Source organism: Emys orbicularis, chromosome 2, assembly GCF_028017835.1.
Source record: "Emys orbicularis isolate rEmyOrb1 chromosome 2, rEmyOrb1.hap1, whole genome shotgun sequence".
NCBI lineage: Eukaryota > Metazoa > Chordata > Testudines > Emydidae > Emys > Emys orbicularis.
Window position 1 is genome coordinate 144607493 of NC_088684.1, and position 17505 is coordinate 144624997.

Sequence of the window (17505 nt, forward strand, 5' to 3'; positions counted from 1 at the left end):
CCCACCTGCACTCCCCTGTAGCCCCAGCTATGTCCCCCACCTGCACTCCCCTGCTGCCCCAGCCCTGGGCTCCACCCCTCCCCCCCCGCCGCCCCAGCCCTGGGCTCTCTCTCCCCCCCCCCCCCAGACACACACCTCCTGCCACCCCAGCCCTGGGCTCTTCCCCCCCCCGCTGCCCCAGCCCTGGGCTCTTCCCCCCACCCGCACCTCCTGCTGCCCCAGCCCTGGGCTCTTCCCCTCCCCCCCCGCACCTCCTGCCACCCCAGCTCTGGCCCCTACCCGCACCTCCTGCCGCCCCAGCCCTGGGCTCTCCCCCAAAGAAGGAATTGGGGGGACTAAATGGACAGTGCACCTCTCTATCTGAAGCCTAGCAAGGGAGGTATGTGGATCCCACTAGAATTTAAAATGAAAAGTAAGGGAGAGGAGGCTCTGGACCTGGGCAGCTTTAGATTACAGTACCAGGCACTTAGGAGGATTTCCACTTCTGAGCCATGGAAGCAGAAATTGACTTTTCCTCTCCAGATATAGCTAATATTCAGAAAGGGAATCTAGCACCTGCCTTTCAGATTTGAACACCCTCAAAATTCAGGAGTGCTCAAGCTCAATTTGGGCAGCTGTTACTTCATTTCCCCCAAATCAAATATACTGATCCACTGTAACTTGCTGTAGAAAAAGTAGAATAAATTGAGCAAGAAATGCTTCCCAGTGGTTATTAGGACTGGAATTGCTATTTTCAACAGCCATTGTTTTTTTTTTTTTTTTTTTAAGTTTTAGTTTTATTTGTTTAAAAGAAAGACCGTGATAGTGCATTCCCCATAGAAACAAAGAATGGAACAAAAGAATAATAAAGGCACCTCAACTTTTCCTCATTTATGTAGGACAGTCTTATAATGTGCATCCAGATATCCTCCAGTCACACAAGCTGAAAACTGTTCCACTTTACTGCAGTTCTGTAACCATCTGGGAACCAATCCTGTCTGTGTTCTGTGCACATCCAAAATTCCTGCTGAATGACCCGCCCTGGGAGCGAGTTACCAGTGACCCAGGGCTGGGGCAGCAGGAGCGTGCAGTTGGGAGGGGGAGAGCCCAGGGCTGGGGTGCAGGGCAGCCAAAAATTTTTTTGCTTGGGGCAGCAAAAAACCTAGGGACGGCCCTGCCCGAAATGCACTGCTCTTTGCATCGATGCAAGCGCTGCTAGTGAGGATGTGCACTGCTGACACAAAAAGCGTAATGTAGACACGCAAGAGTGATTTTAATTACTGCAGTGGTTGTATGTCAACGTACTTAGGTTGACTTAATTTTGCAGTGTAGACTTGCCCTAAGTCTCCTCATGTATTCATTATGCAGAAAGCCACCAGAAAGCTGTCCAGGCTGGCCCCTGCAAGTTGTCTTATTAGAGCCAGCAGTAGGGGGATGGTGCTTCCCTGATGGCAGTGTCTTTGGTAGCCAAATACACCTCTACCCAGATATAACGCTGTCCTCGGGAGCCAAAAAAAGTCTTACCGCATTATAGGTGAAACCGCATTATATCGAACTTGCTTTGATCCACCGGAATGTGCAGCCCTGCCCCCCCGGAGCGCTGCTTTACCGCGTTATAGCCGGATTCGTTGTTATATCGGGGTAGAGGTGTACTACAGAAGTGTTTGTCTCTCTCTTATCTGCTAAAGTTGCACTAAGTGTTTAATTTTGGTACATTCATACTACTGCAGTGGTACAACAACACTTCCAAAGGTCCATTCACTGTACTGTGCAGCCAACCTTGCCATTTCCTTCAAGTACACACTAAGTCATTCCAGCTGCATCTGCCATGCCAGTAGCTCACGAGCTGTCTGACTAATCCAGTCACTTCCTGCAAGTGAACCATTTTCACTCCTTAACTATGCTCAGAGCGGCTCTAAACCTGAGGTGACGTGAGCCCTATCAATGCCAACACTTGCACTGCTGCTACTAGTGCTACTACACCAGGGTGAAATGTTTGCAAAAAGCCCTAATGAAAACAAGGCCTAGGGTTCCTTGCACCTTCTTCTAAGGCAGTGGTCACCAACCCATTGATCACGAGCAACTGGTCGATCCTGGGGACTCCCCCAGTCGATTGCCATCTCCAGCAGTGTAGCGGGGCTGCTGCTAAGGCAGCTACCCTACCTGCTGTGGCGCAGCTCCACGCCATTCCTCACTCCAACATCAACTGGCAGCCAGCTCTGGGGTTTAACATCACATAGTGACATCAAACCTGTCCTGTACACTATACACTGGTTCAGGATCTTGGTCCTTATCTTCAAAGGCCGTAATAATTTGGGAATGGGATATTCACAATCAGATCATGACCATGGTCATCCTCTCCCTCCCATGGCACAGTAGCCCTGCACATTACAAGGAGAGAGGTAGTCTCCTGCACAATCTCAAAGACCAGTGCAAGACTATGGAACTCACTGCCACTTGATTTAACAACTATTGCAAGCCTCACTTCCCATTGCAAAAGCAAGGCACACACTGCCTGCTTTGACTAATAAAAGCATTGTGCAACACTCAATTTTCCCCTTGGGGAGAGGAGAGGAATGGAAAAGGCACCATATGCGACAGAGGCCAGACACATGAATTTATGTACCTCTGGAAGATGCTCAGATTCCCCAGATGATTGGTGCGATACAAGTACCTAAGCAGAGCAGACACTACATATCAGTTTTGACAAAGGCGTCAACCCACGATTAATAAAGCATTAAAGACAGGAAACATAATTAATGCCAATCAACATGAGTTTATATAAAATAGATCACATCAAACTAACTTGATATCTTTTGATGAGATTACAAGTTTGGCTGAAAAAGGTTAGTGTTTATGTACCTTCTGTAAGGTGTTTGACTTGGTACTCCATGACACTTTGATTAAAAAGCTTGAATGATATAAAATTAACTTGACAAATTAAATGGATTAAAAACTGCCTAACTGATAAGTCTCAAAATGTATCTAAATGGGGAATTGTCTTCAAAAGGATATATTTCCAGTAGAGTCCTGCAGGGATCAGTTCCTGCATGGTTTAAGTAAATTTTTATCAATGACCTAGAAGAAAACAAAATTATCAGTGATAAAATTGGCAGATGACAAAACGTAGGGGAGAGGTAAGTAATGAAGACGACAGCTCATGGTTTCAGCGTTGCTTGGTAAACTGGGTGCAAGCAAACCATACACATTTTAATATGGCTAAATATCAATGGAACATCTAGGAACAAAAAATGTAGGCCACACTTACAGGACGGGGGACTATCCTGGGAAGCAACGACTAGCAAAATATTTGGGGGTCATGGTGGATAATCAGCTGAACGTGAGCTTCCAATCTTATGTGGTGGCCAGAAGAGCTAATGCAATCAACAAACAGGGGACTCTTGAGTAGGAGTAGACAGATTATTCCACTTCTGCATTTGGCACTGGTATGACTGCTGCTGGAATACTGTGTCCAGTTCTGGTGTCCACAGTTCAAGAAGGATGTTGACAAATTGGAGAGAAGAGCCACAAGAATGATGAAAGGATTAGAAAACCTGCCTTACAAGTGATAGTCTTGAAGAGCTCAGTATGTTTAGCTTAACAAAGAGAAGGTTAAGGGGTGATGTCATTAGTCTAAGTATCTACATGAGGAATGAATATTTGATAATGGGCTCTTCAGTCTAACAGAGAAAGGTATAACATGATACTCCAATGGCTGGAATTTGAAGCTAGACAAATTCAGACTAGAAATAAGGTGTACATTTTAAATAGTGAAGGTAATTAACCAGTGGAACAATTCACCAAGAGTCGCAGTAGATTTTCAATCTCTGACAATTTTTAAATCAAGACAGGATGTTTTTCTAAGAGCTCTGCTCTAGAAATTAATTCAGGGAAGCTCTCTGGCCTGTGTTATACAGGAGGTCAGACTAGATGATCATAATGATCCCTCCTGGCTTGGAATTGATGAATCTTATTCAATTGAAGGGAGAGTTGTAGATAGGCAGGATGCAGTTACCCAGAACAAAGTTTAGCCAGGACAGCAGGGAGACTAAGTTGCCTTAAAAATTCCCTTTTCATTTGTTTTTTATTTTGGAGGGAGGGGAAGAGCCTGGCTGCAGTTTGTATTTCTATAATCATGTAAGTCACTTCTGACCTTGGCACCAGACTTCAGCAGGCACCTGGAACAGATAAAGAGTCCACAAAAGCAACTTGGCAGAATCAGTTTAGAAGGTTCTCAAACCAGGCCCCTCCCTCCCCAGATCACGGTTTGCCTTGTAGCAACCTGCAAAGGTCAATCAAAGTGCACAAATTACCAACGTGAGGCAGCTGCCTACATTCCCCTATACCGAACCTGTGCTAAAGTAATTTCTGGTTGGCAAATAAATGCTCTGGCTGCATTGCTAAGGTGCCCAGCAAACAGGACGCAGAATGAGACAGTCCCTGTTGCAGCATTTACAACCTAAAAATAAACCCACGAGTACAGCAGACATGTAAATCTTACGAGCTTCCAAACAAAAATTCCAGGAGTTCTGCATTTCTTGGTTGGGAATTTCTGGTTCCCTGGTGGTGGGGGGAGGGGGAGAGACACGACGACAAATTCCCTGGACAATTTTTGCAGACACTTTTCATCTATCACTCCATAGATAGTAGCATCAGTGAAGCACTCATCTCCAGCATATAGTATTTCCTACAGCACATCCCACATGACCTGATGGGCAGCTAACTTGGGGCTAGTCAGGTTTCAAGACTTGATGCTTCAAGTATCTGAAGACTCAGCAGTGGAAGCTCCCAAGTATAGGGAGTCCACGGATTTACAATGCCCAACTTACGTCAGATGCTTTTCAATTTTACTGCCCATTTTGCCCTTACGACACTTGATTTGACGCTCGATTTGCATAGTTTGCTTGAAATCACTTCCTGGTTGAGTTATACTGGTATTGAGATGGATGGAAGGGGTTGCTTCTGATTGGCTTCGAGGCAGCAGGGTAGCTTATTGACACTTGTTTTTGATTGGCTAAGCCCAGGACCGGGAGCCAATCAGAAAGCTTGAACAGTGATTGGCTGAGGCTCAGCACGTGTGATCTTCTCCCTGGCTTTCTTAGCCTGTGTTGCTGGAATTCTGAGCAGCGTATGTGAGTTTATATGTTTATTTGAATGCTGTTTACAAAATACAGTGTACAGTAAATACATTGATGTTCCAACATTAGTCATCTATAATTCATTTAGTACAAAAATCTGGGCTATCGTGGTGAAAATAGTGTATCAAGCCTTGGTTCAGCCCCTTCATACCATTGATTCCTATGAGAAAAGCAGTTTCAACTTAACACAATTCTGAGGAACGAATTGTGTCGTAAGTCTGAGGATTCCCTGTATGTAACAGATGACGTCACTCTCACCATCTTTCACTCTGAATATAGGTCAGATCATCTGTACGCCATGTTCATCTCTCTCCATTACATCCTCAGCTGTGGCTAAGGTCTGTCACTATTCCCAAACAGTCTATTTAGAAAAAGTATGCAAGAAGCTAATCAGATGCTACTGTAGAGGGACAACATGGGGGGAAGGGGAGTAGAAGGGAGGAGAAACATGATTTCTAATGAATATTCAGTACAGATCTACTTAAGTTTTTTTCCCCCTTTTATATATAACACCTCAACTCAGGCTCTTTTCCAGCCAGTCATTTATTCTCTATAAAAGGCCTCACATTCAGTACTAAGTTAGTATTAAAGGCTGAGTTCTAGAACCAAGGACACTCAGGACGAAGCCTGCCACTCTAGCCCACCAGTTCCCAAGTGACGGTCCACAGAGCACCTGCAAGAGGCATACAAAGGGGGGGTCTGCAGGCGGAAAGGGTGGGGAGGGGTCCCCACTTGCTCTGGCCCAGGGCCCCACAAATCTCTAATCTGCCTCTGCCTATAGAATTTGTAGTAATTTTGGATTGCTTGCTCATTATTTAAAAATAATTTTATATATAGCTTAGTGCTGTACTGTACATAGAATAAACCCCTATGTTCTTTACATTTCTTCCTAAAATGATAATCACTGCATATTGAGACCCTTAAATTGACCCTTTTCAGAAGTTGCCAAAGGATAACAGTCTTAAAATGCAACTACATTGTCCGAGATCTTTATTTAGATTTGATACTATAACGTCAGACACCCATTTAAATGTTTTAGATCAGTTACTAATGAATAGATCTTTATTTTTATTTAAGCTGCTCTATAACTTCATGAGAAACGTGACAGTAAAACAGGATTATGCAGAGGAGCACATTCACATAACAGTATTCAACTGACAGAGTGAGAGTTAAAATTGTAACATTTGGAAGGGTACATGTAGGACCAGCTAGTAAAAGTGCAATCTCAGCACAGAACTAGAAGAGGGCTGCTGGGAGCCAAATAAAAAGTGCTTTGTTTTTTAATTTAAATCAGATTTTTATTTAAATCCAATGCAGTTTTCTTTTTTATAACATCAAATTTAATTTGAAATTTGTTTATATTAAGGTCTGAATTTATTATAATCATTTAAATAAAAATATTCGAATGGCACATGTTTGCTGCTGAAGTTTTAAAGAAAGTCAAACTACTGAGCTGGTGCAAGTCACTGGCTAAGCACTTGGAACCAGAGTTTGAAGTGCTAACCCAGCTTTTGACAGCAGTAGACTCTTCTGCACATGCAAAGAGAACGTTTGCTTCATTTCAGTTTATTCAAGTAGTTCAGGTCAATTAATAGTTGAAATCAGTTTCTCAACTTTGAATAGAGTTGAAAAAGCAAGAAAGCTTGTTTTCCTCTTCCAGTGCATGAATAAAAATGTGACATGAGGATGAGAAGTACAAGTTCTGAAATCTTGAAGGACATGGTGACCAGAAACAATTCCTTCATTTCATTTACTACAGATAATATTCCTTGGTTTAATAAACCAGTTACTGAAGACTATATTATGTTGCAAAACAACATGTTTTAATGGTTACCAACGAATGAGAATTAATCTTTCTTTAGGAAAAGAATTAAGATTTACAAATGCAAAAGAAGATTAAAATTGATTATTTAAATCCAGGTTTTCTTCTTGCTGAACCATGATTTTAAAATCACATTTGATTTAAGTCAATGCATCCTGATTCCCAGGTTCCTCTCCTGATTTTGTCAGCCTTCCTATTTGACCTCAATTTATCTGTAAAATGGGAATGACACATTCACACCATTGTCAAGTGCTTTGAGGTCTCAGATGAAAAAAATCCCAGCTCTGTGTGTGCTGGTGGTTGAACAGCATTTCAGAAGTAGATACCATACAGTTAAATAAGCTAGTTTTTTAATCTGCTTTTTAAAGCTCCTACAATTCCCAGTTAAAATTAAGTGAAACAAACACTGTGCAAGGAAGTCTGTATGCAGCTGATTTTATTGAAGAATTACTCCCCCCACAAGAAAGGGCAGATCCATTAGTAATTTTCACAGCACTAGAAACTGGCTTTAAAGGTGGCCTGCAAAGGAACCCCCAAAAAGGGTTTTTGCCCCGCCCACTACTCCGTTGTTTTGGCACTTGTTTATGATGTGAAAAAAACTTCAATTTCTTTCTACACTTAAAAATTCACATCTTGTCTACCTCATCTACAACAACTAGTAAAACTATGGCATCACAGACCTCAAGCAACTGAACCATGATAGAGAGAAATTCAGATTTTTTTTTAAACAAACGCAAATAGCTTTGAACAACATATTCAACTCACTCTAGAGAGTTAAAAAGGAGATATGACTCCGAATTAATTTCTTTTTCCAAACACTCCCCATTTTAGTTCTAGGAAGCCTCTTGGGTCAATGGCAATCCATGATAAACCAATTCATTCGGGGAAATAAGAAACTCAAGGTTTAAGCAATCTACTTTACAAAGGGAGCCATGGTAATAGGGAGGCTTGGCTTAACCAGACATTAAGCATTATTATACCAAACTAGTCACATTAAAAACTTGATGTACTGGATAACACAGTATCAAACTTGTGGAATCAAACTTCTCACGATCCCCTGGATTAAAAAAACAAAACAAAACCTATAGGCCAACAACAGCATATAAAATTTATTGTTATTAAATAAAATAACTTTAAATGTTTTGATAAGAGAAGTTTATGTATCCAAAACATGTTTCACATCAACAAAAAGTCATTTATTATTAAACAGAGGGATAAACTGTAGTTAGTGAATTAAACTGATTATTTTAGAAAGAACAGGAGTACTTGTGGCACCTTAGAGACTAACAAATTTATTAGAGCATAAGCTTTCGTGGGCTACAACCCACTTCTTCGGATGCATCCGAAGAAGTGGGTTGTAGCCCACGAAAGCTTATGCTCTAATAAATTTGTTAGTCTCTAAGGTGCCACAAGTACTCCTGTTCTTTTTGCGGATACAGACTAACACGGCTGCTACTCTGAAACCTGTGATTATTTTAGGTTAGCCTGGGAAATTTTTCAAATATGCTTACGTGAAAGTCACTGGAGCCCAAGTCTCTCGAAAATGGAAGTCTCCTAAATTACTTAGGCTGACCTACTGTGCCACATTTATACAGCATGACCTTAAAAGTTAGAATCAGGGGGAAAACATATCTGTCCTTATATAGAAAAGCAGCCTTTAACTCAAAGTTTTTGATAGAGGCTCATGGACTCAGCATATTTATTTTTTATTTAAATATTAAGAAATTATAGTAAATTTAGGCCTTATCTGAATACAAAATATGTTATTTTCAACCGGTTTATTTTTAAAAAGAAAACAATTTAAACAAAATTAAAAAAAATAAAAACAGATTTTTTTATTTAACAAAATAATGGATTTTTATCCACTCTGGTGGGAAATTTTGGTACTAGAAAAAACTTACTCATCAAGTCAGTTCTATAGAGAAGGAAAAAACATAACTACTTAGAAATGTGGTGGAACTTTCTGGAGTTTACTGGAGCAGTTTATTTCCTGCTACCACACCTGATAGTAGTTAAAAAACCACATTTTTAAAACTAAGGAAGGGAAAAGCCCCTTCAACAATCAACATTAAACTAAATATTAAGATATTAAAATAAGGAAAATAGATATGAAGTAAAAGTAGAAAAGCTGACTATCACAGAGTTTTAATGAGCCAACAGGTTATGCATCTAATTGTAAAAAAACCAACAATGTGATAACAGAATTCAACTGACAAGTCAGAAGAGGAAGACAGAGTAGAAAAGCATCAACCATAATGTGTGATTAATACCACAAAGCTGAAGAAAATGACTGGTAGCTGGTCTCACCAATACAGCTTTAGGGACTTCCATAAGCTAATTTATAGTTGCATTTTTTTTTTTAAATATACATACACACACATATACACACACACAAAGTTGCATGAGCTTTCTGATACAAAAGAATGGATCTGTTAATAAATATGAAAATGGATCTGTCTGTTAGATTCATGACCTCAGCCCTTCAATTAATTTTAAAAGGCCAAATCCCATAAATATTTAAGCATGTTAATAACTACTGTACGGTCCCATGAGTAGCCTTGATGGTAAGCCTGATCCAACACCCATCTAAGTCAATGGAAAAATTCTTATTACTTCACTGGGCATTGGATCAGGCCCCACCTGCCTACATGTTTACAACATTGGGTCCTAAGAGAACTCATGATACACACTTGAGCCTCTCAAAAAGAAATAGGAAAAAACAGACAACATTCTCGGTATTTCAAATGTATACAAAGCCATGAAGGGTTTTGTTTAACCTGTAATAGATAAAGTAGCAAAGATGGGTGCAAATGCAAGGGTTATTTCACTTCTAAGAGTTTCTGTGATTTAATAGATTGCATAATATAATGTGTTTAACCTCTAAGAAAAGATGCAAACAAGTTTAAACATCTGGATAAGACGGCACCAAGACAGGAATAGCCTACAATCTCTGTACCTCCCTCAAATCCTTCATCCTACAGGCAGTTTCAAGCTAAAGTATGACATATCACCCCCATCTGTGTTTCTGAGGCCCAACCAATCACAAAACCATTAATCAGATATTTAAAATATGAACTGCCCCTACTCTTGTTATTAAAGAATGGATATATTTTGGATCAGAGGCTAGAGATGGAAAGGCCCTAGCCAGTCATCTCACCCATCCATCACAGAATTATGGCCTTGATTTTCTAGTGCATTAAGACAGTTATTCTGTTAGTCTTCTAATTCTACAGGCCACTTTCCTCAGATCCCACTGAGGAATACACTAAGAAACTGCACCATCTACTCAGGACACTCCCTACACTAACACAGGAACAAATCAACACACCCTTAGAGCCCCGACCGGGGTTATTCTATCTACTACCCAAGATCCACAAACCTGGAAATCCTGGACGCCCCATCATCTCGGGCATTGGCACTCTCACTGAAGGACTGTCTGGATATGTGGACTCCCTACTCAGACCCTACGCCACCAGCACTCCCAGCTATCTCCGTGACACCACAGATTTCCTGAGAAAACTACAATGCATTGGTGACCTCCCAGAAAACACCATCCTAGCCACCATGGATGTAGAGGCTCTCTACACAAACATCCCACACACAGATGGAATACAAGCTGTCAGGAACAGGATCGCTGATGATGACACAGCACAACTTATTGCTGAGCTCTGTGACTTTATCCTCACGCACAATTATTTCAAATTTGGTGACAATATATACCTCCAGACCAGTGGTACCGCTATGGGCACCCGCATGGCCCCACAATATGCCAACATTTTTATGGCTGACCTGGAACAATGCTTCCTCAGCTCTCGTCCACTCACGCCCCTTCTCTACCTACGCTACATTGATGACATCTTCATCATCTGGACCCATGGGAAGGAGACCCTGGAAGAATTCCACCATGATTTCAACAGCTTCCACCCCACCATCAACCTCATCCTGGACCAATCTACACGGGAGGTCCACTTCCTAGACACCACCGTACAAATAAGCGATGGCCACGTTAACACCACCCTATACCGAAAACCCACCGACCGCTACGCCTACCTTCATGCCTCCAGCTTCCACCCCAGACACACCACACGATCCATCGTCTACAGCCAAGCACTGAGGTACAATCGCATCTGCTCCAACCCCTCAGACAGAGACCAACACCTACAAGATCTTCACCAAGCATTCTCAAAACTACGATACCCACACAAGGAAATAAAGAACCAAATCAACAGAGCCAGACGTGTACCCAGAAGCCTCCTGCTACAAGACAGGCCCCAAAAAGAAACCAACAGAACTCCACTGGCCATCACCTACAGTCCTCAGCTTAAACCTCTCCAACACATCATCAGTGATCTACAACCCATCCTGGACAATGATCCCTCACTTTCACAGACCTTGGGAGGCAGGCCAGTCCTCGCCCACAGACAACCCGCCAACCTTAAGCATATTCTCACCAGCAACCACACACCGCACCATAACAACTCTAACTCAGGAACCAACCCATGCAACAAACCTCGATGCCAACTCTGCCCACATATCTACACCAGCAACACCATCACAGGACCTAACCAGATCAGCTACAACATCACCGGCTCATTAACCTGCATGTCCACCAATGTTATATATGCCATCATATGCCAGCAATGCCCCTCTGCTATGTACATTGGCCAAACTGGACAGTCACTACGCAAGAGGATAAATGGACACAAATCAGATATCAGGAATGGCAATATACAAAAACCTGTAGGAGAACACTTCAACCTCCCTGGCCACACAATAGCAGATGTAAAGGTAGCCATCTTACAGCAAAAAAACTTCAGGACCAGACTCCAAAGAGAAACTGCTGAGCTCCAGTTCATTTGCAAATTTGACACCATCAGATCAGGATTAAACAAAGACTGTGAATGGCTATCCAACTACAGAAGCAGTTTCTCCTCCCTTGGTGTTCACACCTCAACTGCTAGCAGAGCACCTCACCCTCCCTGATTGAACTAACCTCGTTATCTCCATACTGATTTATACCTGCCTCTGGAGATTTCCATTACTTGCATCTGAAGAAGTGAGGTTCTTACCCACGAAAGCTTATGCTCCCAATACTTCTGTTAGTCTTAAAGGTGCCACAGGACACCTCTGTAGCTTTTTGCATTAAGACAGTGGCTCTTAACCTTTCCAGACAACTGTCCCCCTTTCAGGAGTCTGATTTGTCTTCTGTACCCCCAAGTTTCACCTCACTTAAAACCTACTTGCTTACAAAATCAGACATAAAAATACAAAAGTGTCACAGCACACTAGTACCAAAAATTTACTTCCTAATTTTTATCATAATTATAAAATAAACCAATTGGAATATAACTATTGTAATCACATTTCAGTGTATAGTATATAGAGCAGAATAAACAAGTCATTGTCTGACATTTTAGTTTGTACGGACTTCGCCAGCACTTTTAATGTGGCCTGTTGTAAAACTTGGCAAACCTCTAGATATGTTGATGGCGCCCCTGAAACGCCTCTGCACGGGGGGAACACTACATTAAGCTGCCTTAATGCAGGGTTCCTGTTGATAGTTATTTTAAGGAACATGAGATCACAGGTTCCTCTTCCCGATCGCTGTAACCCCACCCCCAGGACCACGGGCTGCTACTGCCCGGGGGGGACCCCCAGAAAGACCCACCTTCGCAACTCCTCCTCTTGGATCCGTTCCTCTTCCCACAGGAAGACCCCGGTGAAGGCGGCCATCAGCTTACAGGCGCTGGCGTGCCGGGCCTGGAACCTGCGCCACAGGCCGCTGAAAAGGCTCCAGCGCGCCCGCTCCGAGTAGATGTTCCCGTAGAGCTGCCCGATCTGCTGGGCCCGCCGCACCCGCTGGCCGGTCACGTAGCTGCACTGACTGGCCAGGAGCGACAGGAGGCTCTTTGGGCCGGGGCATTTCCCGGGCTCCTTCTGGAACCAGCCCAGCAGCCACTGGTAGCGGCTCCGCAGGGCCGGCGCGGGCCCCGGCCGGCCCTCCCAGGGGGCCGAGCGGGCGCAGTAGGAATAGATGCTGGCGGGCGGCCTCCACTGCAGCGGGTGGAACATCCCGGCCGAGCCGCGCGGCGTCCTAGCGCGAGAGAGCAGAGCAGAGCCCGTTACCACGCGGCCTCCCCGGCTCCGCGCGGGCCCCACGAGCCGGCTGGCCACGTCCGGCCGCCGTTACCAAGGCGCCCCGCCGCCGCCGCGCCCCGCCCGGGCAGGAACCCGCCCCCGCACCCACCGCCTCAGACCCGGCCCCGACCCAGCCGCCTACCGAGAGGTTAACCGCTGGCGCGCACCGCCCACCCCTCCCACGTGGGCCTGCCCGCCCGCCCCATTGGCCTCCCGCCGGCCGGCCCTGGTCGCCCATTGGTGCGCGGAGCCGTCTGTCTGTGGCGCACGCGCCTGCCCCTCCCCGGCCTAGCAGGCTAGAGGGCGCCGCCCCGCCTTGTGAGCCAGCGCGGGCGCCTTGGAGACGCAGGGGTCCTGCGCGGCAGCTCGTGGGCTGGCCAGGGAGCTGCCTGCGCCGGGGTGCCCCTGTGGGTGACCTTCAACCCCCTGAGCTATGGAGCCAGGCCCGGGGGGGGCGAGCAGTGGCCCGAGTGGCTGAAAAATCAGCCAGCTTTTGCTAATGTGTCATAGACTCATAGACTATCAGGGTTAGAAGGAACCTCAGGAGGTCATCTAGTCCAACCCCCCCCCCGAAAGCAGGACCAATCCCCAACTAAATCATCCAATTTTTTTGGCCCACATCCCTAAATGGCCCCCTCAAGGATTGAACTCATAACCCTGGGTTTAGCAGGCCAGTGCTCAAACCACTGAGCTATGTCCGATTTGGATTCTAGGCAGGCAGCACATCTCCAGGTCAGGCCAGTCCAGCATGCTTCCATCCCCGCAGAAGAGCATCTCCAAACACCACTGCCCCAGGTGGCCAGCAACCACTCCCCTCCTGAGCAGCTGGGGGTTCTTCTCCCTCCCCTCCTGCTGCTGCAGTTCTCTCTCACTGGCTCGCTTCCTCAAGCCCAGATGTCTCCGTATGCATCCTGTCACTGAAGTCCTCGTGGTCCTGGGTGCTTTGCAGCTGAGCCGTCTTCTACAAATCTCTAGTCTGTCTCCTGAGAGACTCCGCCAGCAGACATCGGTCCGGCTAGATGGTTCCTCCTGCCTGGCTTTCTTCAGCGGGCACATCCAGACTGCTTTCCTAGCAAGTCAAGACCAGGATCAGGGAGGAGGCCTCCAGGGTCAGGATCCCTGCCTGGGCCTGACACCCACAGAGGCAGGTAGAAGAAGAGCTAGTGGTAGGGTTACCAGATAGCAACTGTGAAAAAATGGGACAGGGTGGGGAGTATAGGTGCCTATATAAGAAAAAGTCCCCAAAAATGGGACATCTGGTCACCCTAGCTAGTGGCAGAGATGGCAATACACCCTTTTCCTCTCATTGTAGATTTTTTTCTGCTGTGGTACCTATAAAAGTGCTAGAAAAATCACACTTCTGCCTTTTTCTGCAGGCAAACTCAACAGACCAATTCCTTTTGCCTGCTAGTTGTCTTAGTCACTGCAGCCATGTGCCTATAGTTTTGGTGCACACTATTAGATAGCTGTCTTATGCCATCCCAGAAGTGGCTGCATAGCAATGGCAGTGGAGTGATTCACAGTGTGTATGTCAGCACTGAAAGGTACAGTATGAAAATTAAGCCATTATGAAATGGGACAACTAATTGGGAGTCCAAAATCCCACCCCTCAAACCATCTCAGAGTTTTATCATCTCGGAGTAAAAGTAAATGGAGGGTGAACTCCTTCCCCCAGGACAGGACAGTCCTCTGGGAAAGTTAAAGTACACTTCTGTGATAGCACTGAACCAGATGACTGATTGCCCTTCTTTTTGCCACTCAGAGAACCATGTGGGGCTGGCGGCTATCCATTAACCAACCTAAGACTGAAATCCTCTTATGAAAAGGTAAAGGAGGAGGGCTTTAAAACAGTGGAATGGAGGAGGAAACCCACTGCTGAAGACTAGCTCCCCTTCTTAGTGTCTGGAGCAGCGACAGCCTCCACTGTGGAAATCCTAGGCCTGAACAGACATGGAGAGTAAATTCCCTTCCCCCCAATCCAATGGTCTATTCATCTCCAAATCCAGATTCACTGGTGCAGGTAGTAAGAGGAAATGACTAATACTGTTCATTCTGATCCAGTTACACACATTGGATATCACTGGTACTAGCTGAAGCAGAGATGTGGTCGCTCCATCTCAAAAAAGGTTCAGAAAAGGGCAACAAAAATGATTAGGGGTATGGAACGGCTTCCATATGAGGAGCAATTAATAAGACTGGGACTTTTCAGCTTGGAAAAGTCACTAAGGGGGAATATGATAGAGGTCTATAAAATCATGACTGGTGTGGAGAAAGTAAATAAGGAAGTGTTAATTTAGCTCAGATGGAGGAGGGATAGCTCAGTGGTTTGAGCATTGGCCTGCTAAACCCAGGGTTGTGAGTTCAATCCTTGAGGGGGCCACTTAGGAATCTGGGGCAAAATCAGTACTTGGTCCTGCTAGTGAAGGCGGGGGGCTGGACTCGATGACCTTTCAAGGTCCCTTCTAGTTCTAGGAGATAGGATATCTCCATTAATTTATTTATTTTTTTGGGAAGAAGGATAAAGGAGTTTGAGGCGCAAGTGGTGTTCTCGTCCATCCTCCCTGTGCAAGGCCTGGGTAGAGACCGTCGAATCGTGGAAGTCAACGAATGGCTACGCAGGTGGTGTCGGAGAGAAGGCTTTGGATTCTTCGACCATGGGATGGTGTTCCAAGGAGGAGGAGTGCTAGGCAGAGACGGGCTCCACCTAACGAAGAGAGGGAAGAGCATCTTCGCCAGCAGGCTGGCTAACCTAGTGAGGAGGGCTTTAAACTAGGTTCACCGGGGGAAGGAGACCAAAGCCCTGAGGTAAGTGGGGAAATGGGATCCTGGGAGGAAGCACAAGCAGGAGAGAGCAAGAGGGGAGGACTCCTGTCTCATACTGAGAAAGAGGGACGATCGATGAGTTATCTTAAGTGCCTATACACAAATGCAAGAAGCCTGGGAAACAAGCAGGGAGAACTGGAAGTCCTGGCACAGTCAGGGAACTGTGATGCGACTGGAATAACAGAGACTTGGTGGGATAACTCACATGACTGGAGTACTGTCATGGATGGATATAAACTGTTCAGGAAGGACAGGCAGGGCAGAAAAGGTGGGGGAGTTGCGTTGTATGTAAGAGAGGAGTATGACTGCTCAGAGCTCCGGTATGAAACTGCAGAAAAACCTGAGAGTCTCTGGATAAAGTTGAGAAGTGTGAGCAACAAGGGTGATGTCGTGGTCGGAGTCTGCTATAGACCACCAGACCAGGGGGATGAGGTGGATGAGGCTTTCTTCTGGCAACTAGCAGAAGTTGCTAGATCGCAGGCCCTGGTTCTCATGGGAGACTTTAATCACCCTGATATCTGCTGGGAGAGCAATACAGCGGTGCACAGACAATCCAGGAAGTTTTTGGAAAGTGTAGGGGACAATTTCCTGGTGCAAGCGCTGGAGGAACCAACTAGGGGCAGAGCTTTTCTTGACCTGCTGCTCACAAACAGGGAAGAATTAGTAGGGGAAGCAAAAGTGGATGGGAACCTGGGAGGCAGTGACCATGAGATGGTCGAGTTCAGGATCCTGGCACAAGGAAGAAAGGAGAGCAGTAGAATATGGACCCTGGACTTCAGAAAAGCAGACTTTGACTCCCTCAGGGAACAGATGGGCAGGATCCCCTGGGAGAATAACATGAAGGGCAAAGGGGTCCAGGAGAGCTGGCTGTATTTTAAAGAATCCTTATTGCGGTTGCAGGAACAAACCATCCCGATGTGTAGAAAGAATAGTAAATATGGCAGGCGACCAGCTTGGCTAAACAGTGAAATCCTTGCTGATCTTAAACGCAAAAAAGGAAGCTTACAAGAAGTGGAAGATTGGACAAATGACCAGGGAGGAGTATAAAAATATTGCTCAGGCATGCAGAAGTGAAATCAGGAAGGCCAAATCACACTTGGAGTTGCAGCTAGCAAGAGATGTTAAGAGTAACAAGAAGGGTTTCTTCAGGTATGTTAGCAACAAGAAGAAAGTCAAGGAAAAGTGTGGGCCCCTTACTGAATGAGGGAGGCAACCTAGTGACCGAGGATGTGGAAAAAGCTAATGTACTCAATGCTTTTTTTGCCTCTGTCTTCACGAACAAGGTCAGCTCCCAGACTACTGCACTGAGCAGCACAGTATGGGGAGAAGGTGACCAGCCCTCTGTGGAGAAAGAAGTGGTTCGGGACTATTTAGAAAAACTGGACGTGCACAAGTCCATGGGGCCGGATGCGCTGCATCCGAGGGTGCTAAAGGAGTTGGCGGATGAGATTGCAGAGCCATTAGCCATTATTTTTGAAAACTCATGGCGATCGGGGGAGGTCCCGGATGACTGGAAAAAGGCTAATGTAGTGCCCATCTTTAAAAAAGGGAAGAAGGAGGATCCGGGGAACTACAGGCCAGTCAGCCTCACCTCAGTCCCTGGAA

The 17505-nt window shown here is 45.3% G+C and overlaps 1 protein-coding gene across 1 annotated transcript in view; it reads right to left on the minus strand.

Moving 5' to 3' along the window:
* The window catches only part of STARD7 (StAR related lipid transfer domain containing 7), a 38588-nt gene extending 25577 nt beyond the window's left edge, over nucleotides 1-13011 (minus strand). Inside the window, exon 1 of the mRNA XM_065399097.1 lies at nucleotides 12608-13011. Coding sequence (XP_065255169.1) covers nucleotides 12608-13011 — 404 coding nt within the window. The remainder of the gene's footprint in view (nucleotides 1-12607) is intronic.
* Between the last annotated feature and the right edge of the window lie 4494 nt (nucleotides 13012-17505).